The sequence below is a fragment of the Nematolebias whitei genome, chromosome 21 (assembly GCF_014905685.2).
Source record: "Nematolebias whitei isolate Nwh7 chromosome 21, NemWhi1, whole genome shotgun sequence".
Taxonomy (NCBI): Eukaryota; Metazoa; Chordata; class Actinopteri; order Cyprinodontiformes; family Rivulidae; genus Nematolebias; species Nematolebias whitei.
The window spans coordinates 29,158,294-29,168,059 of NC_056518.1; the positions used below are offsets into that span (position 1 = coordinate 29,158,294).

Here is a 9,766-nt window from a genome sequence, read left to right on the forward strand (position 1 = left end):
GGCATTTACATGAAAGCCTGGCGAAAACAAAAAGTCTGAAGTTTTTATTTTATTTTTTACATTAAAAAAAAAACACTACTGTAGAAATGTTCCCGTACTTTTATAGAAATCTTTATTTAAAAAAGTTTAAAACGGCTCCCGTGTGGTCATTAAATAAAGTGTGATGTTATTTACTGAATTAAAAACTGTGTTTTAAAAACGTTGATGAGCAGCTAACACAACTCTGTCCAAATGTAATCACAGCAGTTTGGAGAGTTTCACTCAATAAGTTAGACGAACACTAAACGAGTGAGGAGATCACGTCGAACAACAGTCTGGAGTTACAAAGTCTCATCATTTCAAATTGAAACTCCACAGCTGCTGATTCCATGTGATCAACTGGCCGATGGTCGTTGTGGAGGACAAGAGGACCAGATCCAGACCTCCGAGTCTCAAACACGAGATGTTAACGCATGATCGATCTGATGAAGAGTGGCTCAGCAGCTTCCTGCGGTCTGATCTTAGCATGCAGCTTCGGTCATTTGCACTTCCCGTCGTTTAGAGAAGAGCACCACGTGAGTTCAGGCATGTTGGATACCCAAACAGAGTCCTGACCTAAAGCCTCGTTTCTGCTCTGCTCCGAAGTCCTTCAAAATAAAAGCACGAGACAACACGGCTCAAAGCATCAATCAAACGAGTCCAGGACAAGCAGAAACACAAAAACAGATTTGCAGTCAGTTCTTCTGGGTAACCACTGCAGCGTTTAGCTGATTAATCATTTAGTTGATCAGTTATTTGAGGTATTTTTTTTTTTATCTTAAACCTCGGATGATCGGCAGCTCTCGGAGGTGAGAACATGCAGTTATTTTATGGACGGAGAAACAACTGGTGGAACGAGCGCTCTCCTACGTCCAAATGTTCGGGCTGCCCTGAAATTCCCGCATCGATGTCGGTGATTCCGGACGTTAGGGTGGACGTCCCAACCATCGGAGGCGCAGCATCTTTCACCGTTTATGTTAGAAATGTTGACACAAATTTAAAAAAAAATAAGACATTCAACGGCTGTTTAAGTTGCTGGAATCACAAAACATTTAAGTCTTTTACTGTAAAATCTGAAGTTAGTAACAGATTCCGATCACAGACTAATAAATCGATCGACTAAAGGATCAATGAAGGCTGCAATGGTTCCTGTCTGACAGAAGTGAAGCAGGAACCAGGAGAACCGGTCCATCTGTACCTTCATTCCAGTGGTGTAAAACAAGCGTCCCCTCAGGTGAGAGCAGCGCTCCGATTGGTCAGACGTTGATGACAGCATCGTCCTCATCGTCCCTGGCCTGATCCAATCTTCCTCCCCCCGCCACCACCTCCTCTTCTTCCTCGAGGGGTCCACAGTGCTTGACGACGTACCTGTAGTCTCCTCCCATGGCCAGCGCCGCCCTGGACGCCCCTATGAGCCAGTCCGTCTCTCCGTCCTCCGCCTGTCGCTGCCAGGGGACGCTCCAGCTGGAAGCTTCTGCTGCAGCTTCAGGTTCTAGAGACCGAGCGAGTTCCTGAGGTCCACCAGCTCCTCCTCCCCTGTCCAGCTCCTCGTCTCCTTCCAGGTTGACGTAAAGTAAAGGAGGAGAGGCGGGGGCGAGGTTAAGGTGCAGCCTCTCCAGCTGGACGACAAGCTGCTGAAAACTGGGACGACATTTTGGGACGGGACTCCAGCAGCTGTGCATGATCTCATAACTGAGGAGCAGAGGAGATCTCAGATCAAAAACCAGCTAAAATAACTGGTCTGGTTGAATTGTTACTGAGCAGAGTTGTTCAATAAGTGAAAACAAAACGTGGAAGCTGTGAGTGAAAAACTGGTTCCAAGCCCTGATCCAGCAGCTTGTAGAACTCCTTCAGCAGTAGTGATTTTTTCCCCTTCATCATTGTCCTGTTAGATCATCTGACTCCAGAACCCTTCGGTCTACAGAGGAGTTCCAGGTCCACTCGGTGACTGGCAGGAGCCCAAACCATCATTCCTCCACCACCATGCTGCTAAGTATTCTGGGTAAGCTTCTGTCCTTTGGTCTGGTTCTGGTCCAAAAGTCTTGTGGCTCCTTCAGATGAAACTTTCCAAAACTAAGTCGAGCTGCCATGTTGTTTTTAGAGGAGTCATGACCTTTGACCTTCTGACTGAGGCCTATTGAGTATGAGATGGAGCTCACTGCACAGTCTGACCTTCAGGGTGAACATGCTGTGAAGACTGTCAGCTGTCTGAAATGTTTACAACTTGTGAGTAATCTTTCTCTGTACATGTAGAACGATGGCCTCCAAATGACCTTTGACCTTTCACCGATTGATGGGCGGCAGCAGCTGTTTCTGTGAGATCAGTGCTGATGTCTTTCCACTTTGGTGCTGTGCTAACACACCTGTATGATCCAGATCAGAGGTGGTTCTGATGTGGATCAGTTCATCAGCAGCTCCTGGCTGATCCTGAACCTCAGAGATCCTGTGGATCCAGTTTTTCACTCCCAGCTTTAAGGTTCTGTTGCTGTGAAACGGACTCACATGTCACCTCTGCAGTCCGCGGGTTTCTTCAGCCGCTCTCCTTTGATCAGAAACTCGTAGATCTCAGAGTTTTCCACTCCGGGATACGGAGTCTGACCACGAGTCACGATCTCCCACATCGTTACACCGAACGCCCACTGATCAACAAGAACATGCACGGAAAATCCAAAGTTTAACTTTTTGAAAACTGATCCATTTGATTCATAATTCACCAAGCGCCCGTGTGTGTGTGTGTGTGTGTGTGTGTGTGTGTGTGTACCACGTCGCTCTGAGTGGTGTAAACGTTGTCAGCCAAACTCTCCAGAGCGATCCATTTGACAGGAAGCTTGGAAACGGATCCCTGGCGATAATAATCTCCGCTGTAGATCTTTTTGGAGAGGCCGAAGTCTGCCACACACACCGACATGTTCTCATTCAGCCTGAAACACACACACGGTTCACTTCACCTGCATGCTGAACCATAAAAGTTAAGACTTGTTTTACATCAACACTAAACTTATAATTTAAAATATATATTTTCCAGAATAAAACTAGAAAAGGAGACATTTAAAAGGCTGAGAATTAAAAAGAAAATTCAGATTCTATTGTTTGTAGCAAACTAGAATAAGTAGAAAAAGCTTAGTTATGGGTTAATTCTGTGACTTAATCGTTTTACGTGTCGATAATAACTCATGATATAAAAACGTAGCATCTAAACATGTTATAATAAACATGTTATAATAGGCCAGAGTTTTAAACAGATTCTGTTTTTGTAGAGAAATAGGCAAGTCGAGGCTGTTCTGGTCGAACAACTCTCAGGGACCGACATGCAGTTTCGTGCGGCGAGGTCTCTGTGAATGATGCTCTTGCTGCTCAGATACTCCATCCCCCGAGCGACATCCAACATGAACTGGACCAGGGTCTGCAGGGACAGGTCCTGGGAGACAGACGGCACATTCTCAGTGGTTTAGAGGACACCAGGTGAGACGTGAAGTCCGGATCAGATCCTTACAAACGGCTGGTCTCCCAGGCGGGACAGCAGCAGGAAGGTGTGCAGGTCGCCGTGCTTCATGAAGGGCAGAACCACCATGGGGATCGGCAGCCGCTGGCTCGGGCGCCTGTGTAGACTCACTCCTGTTGGACAGAGACAAACCAGGGATTAAAGAACCCTTAGCCCCTGTCCTGACCCGTCCTGTACGGGTTTTGGACTACTTCAGCGTACATTTAGCTATTCGGATTATTCAGCTATAGCACCATGCTTTGTTTAAGTGCATGCTACGTTTTGCTTTATGATGCAATAAATGTGCAAATATTAATATACATTAATATGACCACATTAAAGTGTAAATAAAGAATTCTGGCTCCTGGTTTTTTATTATTTACCAATGAGCTTGATGACGTTGGGATGGTTGAAGTCCTTCATGTACGCTGCCTCCTTCAGACATTGTTCGATGTCACCTGATGAGGTGATGTCAGCTGACACACACACACCTAACTGATTAAAAACATTTTCTCTTCACAAATTGAAACATTTTCATGCAAAACACAAAGTCTGAATGAGAAAACGTGCTGGATTGAATATAAAGAGACATGCATGTGTGTGTAAACAAAGAAAACAAAATGAAGTAGTGTCCGTCTTACATTTTAGCACTTTGACCGCCACCTTCTGGACCGACATGTCTGCAGACTTCAGAACAGCCTCACGCACTGAGCCAAACTCACCTACACACACACACGCGCGCGCGCGCACACACACGTGCGCGCACGTTAATTTGTCATATTTTCATTGAGATTCCTCAGTTAGGATATTAAGTTTTCTCATCATCTGAATGCTGCGTCCACGTCACTAAACTTTTTGCTTTTTATCCATTCTTAACTCAAAAAGTTCATCAGACGCGGCTGCCGTGACTTTTTACTTGTTTATTCTTTATAATTGTTTAACCCGTTTTAAATTTATTTACAGAGAAATACATTGAGGTCTCTTCAGTTCTTCAAAAGTTCTGCCTCAACTCGTTTGCTTTATTATTAATCATCACAGCTTTGATTTAAAGCTCATTACAAACAACACAACAGAGGGACGTGTGCACGTGCTGCTCTTTTACACCCTCACTTGGTTACAAAACGACAGCAGCTGGGTACGAAATGTTTGTTTTTATGTTCAGACCCTCAGCACCTCGCCTCAGAGACACAACCTCCTGTTCATGTGTCGTTTTGTTGGCTCACCTTTTCCCAGCATGTAGCCGAGGGTAAGAAGTCTGTCTGGAATCAAGACGTCCTGCAGCTTGTTCTTCAGCTCCTCGTTGATGCACAGACTGTCCACTGAAGGGCGCAGGAGACACACAAGTCCAGGAGGAGACACACACAGGAAGGACAGAGGCAGATGTGAGGCGTTCAGACAGACTGGCATCAGTCAATACGAGTTTCCAGCAGAAGGAAGTCGCCTCAGTAAACACGTCCAGAAACACACGGATCTGCTCTGCCTTCAGACCAACCTCTGTATTTTAGTACCGTAGTACTGTAGTACTGAGGATCGTACTTGTGGGGGTAACTAAACCTTAAGAGTGCTGAGGAAGCTGTTCACTCACGGGTGGATTCCTGCAGATCGCTGGTGTTTCTGCTGAACGAGCGAGCTGCTGTGAACGAGACCAAACTTTCAGGACCAGGACCTTTCAGGGCTGAACTGAAAGACAGAAACAAAAACGACAAACGTCAAAGTTCATGTTCAATAATTCAGGTAAAATAAATCCAACTAAGTTAAGTCAGGTCTTCTGGACGGTGTTTGTGTTGAAACGTTTCGTCCTTTATCCAAAATCATCAGTTCGAGGAGCTACAATAAACTCGGTTTTAAAAGCACCTTCTCATAGTGGGTCAAGCAGTTTGATGGTGCTACGATGGTTTCTGGAGTCCGCCCTCTCTCCCGTCGACTCGTCTGAGGCAGCCATAGCCAAAGATGCTCAAAACATCAAAGTTCATGCTCAATAATAGTCAGCCGCAGAGTGGGCAGACTCCAGAAACCATCTTAGCACCATCAAACTGGTTGACCCACTACGAGAAGGTGTTTTTAAGACCGAGTTTATTGCGGCTCCTCGGACTGATGAAGATTTATAGATGAAAGACAAAACATTTCAACACAAAGAAACCATCCAGAGGACCTGATTCAACTTAGTTGAAAAAAGACAAACGTAAAACTTGGACTCGTCACGCTCAGCAGCGCTGCCGGCTCCCGGCTGATGCCAAATCTTTGTGCCGTTTGTGGCTTCGTACCCAAACTGCGTCTCTTTTCTTCGGCGCCGAGCTACGATCGCCAGCAGCAGGCCGACCACGGTGGCCACCAGCAGACCGAGCAGGAGGCCGACCCACATGTGGCTGCGCCGCACCTGGATCTGCGCTGGAGGGACCAGGAGACAGGCGGTCAGAAAACATTAAAGGTCACGGAAAACAGCGGCAGGGATGTAGGACTCTGACCCAAAGCCCGCCCGTCTAGGACGGCTCTCTGAATCTAACGCACAGGCTTGAACCAAAAGCCCCATCCATCAGGGTTCAGACTGAAGACCCACTGAGAGCTCACCTGAGGCGGGCAGCACCAGCACTGGGGGGCTCCAGGGTCCGCAGCCCACCGAGGTGCAGGCTGAGACCTGGAAGGAGGCGTTGAAGAAACGGCCCCCGCCTGAGAGACGAGCAGAGTTCTGCTTGAACAGCAGCGGCTCCTGAAAACATCAGGATCCAATCAAAGTTCTGCAGTTTTCACAGCCACAGGGGGTCCACCCCCGTTCAGTTCCAAGGTTTCAGGACACAAATGCAACCGATTGTGAAGTGAACAGAAACACAGCAGAGTCCACCGTGTCATTAGATCTGGTTTCATGTACATTTTGTTTTTGTCAATCTGTTCCCTTGAGGTCAGATTAAAGATTAATCCGAAGCAACAAAAACCTCTGGTGTTAAAGCGTTCACCTGTTCTTCACCTCCCAGAGTCCACTGCAGCTTGTAGGCCAACAGGTTTCCTCGAAGCTCTTCCTCCCGAAGCTTTGCCCACCGGACCGACAGCTGCTGCTCTGAGAGGTCAAAGGTCAGGTTCCTGGGGGCGGCGGAGGGCACTGCAGCCAGGATTACAGAGACACCCCCATTTAATAAAACGCTGTTCTTATTGTGTGAATGTTTGTGAAGGATTCACTCTAATGTGATCCATTTGTCTTAGGTACGTTTTTCAGCTTCGTCCTCGTTCCACAATGTTTGTGCCATTTCTAGAAATCAGATCAAAACGTTCAGCTCATTCGGGACAATCCTGCTATGACGTTTGGTGTTGGTGCAACTTTAGCTTTTTCAAATATTTAGCCTTTTCTGCCATTTTTTTTTCTCATAGAAAATGAATTGAGCTCATTTTACACCCGTCAGAACTTTAGATCTGTTTACAACCTTTCACTGCTCCTTTCACATTTTGTTCCGCTTCAGCTTCCTCGTGCAAATGTAAACATTTGTCAGCTACTTTCAGCTGTTTTTTTTAATTCAGCTGTTTTGTGCTCTTTTAGATTCTTTCTGCTAACTACAACATTCCTGTGCTTCTTCTAACTTCTTTCTGCTAATTTCAGCACGTTATGATCCTATCTGCTTATTTATGCAAGTTTAATCTTTTTCTGCTATTTCAGCCACTTTTCAGCTGTTTTATGCTAATCTTAACTTTTTCAACTAATTTTACTTTTTTTTGCACTCATTTCATCTTTCTTCAGCCTAATTCAGCAAAAATATGCTCTCTCAGCTACCTTCTGGCAATTTAATCTTCTTTCTGCTTTTTAGCTGTTATTTGCTAATTTCAGCTTTTTTCTGATAATTTCTACTTTTTTGTGCTCATTTCTGTTTCTTTCCAATTGGGCAAATGTGTTTTTTCCGCTTTCTTCTGGTAATTTAAGCTTGTTCCACTTTTGCTGCTATAGCTTTTTTGCATTTTTTAAGCTAATTTCAGCTATTTTCAGATCAATTTAAGTTTTTTTCTGATAATTTCTGATACTTTCAGCCTAATTAACTTCCTTCTGTTAATTTCAGCTTGTTATAGTCCTTTCAGCTTTTTCTGCTACGTTTGTGCTAAAATTATATCTTTCAGCTAATCCCACGTTTTTTAGCTCATTCACCTCTTTCCACTTCCTTCTGGTAGTTTCAGTTTATTTCTAACTTTTCAGCTACTTTCCTGCCATGTTTTGCCAATTTCAGCTTTTTTTAGCTAATTTTCTTATTTTTGTGCTCATTTCTGCTTATTTAAACCCAATTCAGCAAACGTGTTCTTTTCTGCTTTCTTCTGCTAACTTAAGCATGTTCTTCCATTTCAGCTAAATTTCAGCTGTATGTCAGCAAGTTCTTCAGCATTTTAACAGGAAATTTTATTTCTCTAGTTTTGTTCCAGTTGCTCTGTTGACATGCAGTGTTGCAGCCAGAAGATGAAACTGGGTCAGAACCGAACAAGCAACTTAAGCATTCCAGCAGGTGGCGCTGCGAACACTCCTGACCATCTTTCACATGGATTGAGGCCACAAACAAAAGCTCATTGTACAGAGGGGCCAGGAATCTGTTGGATCAGGTCCAGCTGGAACCCCCCCCCCCCCCACACACACACACACACACACACACACACACACACACAGAGTCCAGCTGGAAGCAGGGGACCAGCAGCTCCTCTGTTTACTGATGAAACACTTCACTGTGAAACCCATCAACAACAAGGTCAGCACAGATAAACACCTGGTTGGACCCGATCGGACCTGCAGAACTGTAGCCAAACAAGAAGCTAGGAACCTCTGATCACACAGAAACACCGTGATCCGCCTCACCTGACTCGGGAGTGACGAAGAGCAGCCACGAGGAGAACTGGGACGCCCCCACCTGGTTGACACAGGAAACCCTCGCGCTGTAGTTGGAGTGGCTCCTCAGACCCGACAGGGTGTGGGCGTAAGGAGGAACCTGGACCTCCTGCTGAGGCTGAGCCTCCCTGCGGACCGCCAGCCTCACCACCTAAGGAGGAAGAGGAGGAGGTCTGAAGAGTCTGCTGCAGGTCTCATTGTCTCATCGTATTTTATGTGCGGACGGTACCTGGATGATACAGGTGGAAAGCTCAGAGTGACCAGTGAATCCTGGTTTCCATGACAACGTGACACTGTTGTCAGTCATCGAAAGGATGTGAAGACCACCGGGGGCCTCCGGCAGCACTGAAGAGACAGAAACCAGAGATCAGCAGACGGACGGTCTGCCTGTTCACTCCTGGATTAGCTTTGTTTATTAGAAGCTTCTAAACTTTGTTAAAGTTGATTAAAGTTGCATAAATGACTGGACGTCATCAGAATAAACAAAAACAGCATTTATTTATTTTTAACTCTATGAACACTGAAGTGTTCTTATGAACATGTAAATACTCAGAGGACTCATGGTCCAGTTCTCTCCGTCGTCACACATGAGGTGCCGCCGCCGCTGCTGCTTCGAGCAGCCAGGGAGCGACGTGAACTCCCGTCACATTCTGGCCTAAATTTGCTCTCTACTCTCACTGCAGACCCCAAACGGACACCCCTGCTCAGAATCAGTCCAGGTCCAGCAGGTGGACTCACCTTTGATGTGAACCGTTCCTGTTCGGGACACAGAGATTCCTCGGGCGTTCTTTGCTTCACAGTAAAACTTGATGCTGCTGTTCACACCTGCAGACACACACACAGAGTTTCTGTGAGAGGACCGTGGTCTTGCTGCAGCCTCACGCTGAACCCCTGACATTTCCTGCTCTCTTGTTTTGTTCAGTTTGGGCCTAATCAGCTGTTTATGACGCTCTGCCCATCAGAAGTGACCTTTGGATTAAATCCAGACCTCATGAGGCCGACTCAGAGCTCCAAGGTGTTTAAAGCCACCAGAACCCGAGCCGTGTCTGCAGCAGAGCCTGCAGAGCTCAGAGGCTGGTTTGTTGCTAGGAACACATTGAAGAAAGGAAACAAAAACATTATTGATGCTCTGAAGGTTCCTCTGAGCTCAGTGGGCTTCAGCGTTGTTAAAACTGCTCACCCGACCAAACTGAGCAGCAGAGGTAGAAATTCAGGAGGTTCTTGTTTTTTTTTGTTCTTCTCAGGTGTAGGTGCGTCTCTGCATCTGTTGGAGCTTTAGGAAGGGGCGGGGCTTACAGCAGCGCTCGTTGAGGACAGTGAATGTAGAATGATTGGTGCCTTCATGTGCAGCCTCTAAAAAAAGTCTTCAAACACACCAGAATAAAGTAGCTATAAATGTCGCTAATCACTTATATATATAT

General features: G+C 45.9%; 1 protein-coding gene across 1 annotated transcript; it reads right to left on the bottom strand.

Moving 5' to 3' along the window:
• Nucleotides 1-1,274: 1,274 nt before the first annotated feature.
• On the bottom strand, nt 1,275-9,243 carry tyro3 (TYRO3 protein tyrosine kinase). The gene is made up of 16 exons (XM_037694797.1): nt 9,228-9,243; nt 9,084-9,170; nt 8,575-8,690; nt 8,316-8,496; nt 6,451-6,593; nt 6,068-6,206; nt 5,764-5,887; nt 5,085-5,179; nt 4,723-4,818; nt 4,141-4,221; nt 3,883-3,975; nt 3,512-3,633; nt 3,327-3,436; nt 2,780-2,939; nt 2,521-2,657; nt 1,275-1,710 (listed from the first exon to the last, which is right to left on the bottom strand). Exons 1-16 carry the CDS (start codon nt 9,241-9,243, stop codon nt 1,275-1,277), a joined length of 2,136 nt encoding a protein of 711 aa, XP_037550725.1.
• Nucleotides 9,244-9,766: the final 523 nt, after the last annotated feature.

Excerpts from the sequence above, each read along its gene's own strand:
- tyro3 (XM_037694797.1), bottom strand. Across the intron at positions 5,888-6,067 it reads GCTGGTGCTGCCCGCCTCAG|CGCAGATCCAGGTGCGGCGC; the intron begins GTGAGCTCTCAG and ends TGGTCCCTCCAG. Across the intron at positions 4,222-4,722 it reads CGGCTACATGCTGGGAAAAG|GTGAGTTTGGCTCAGTGCGT; the intron begins GTGAGCCAACAA and ends GTGTGTGTGTAG.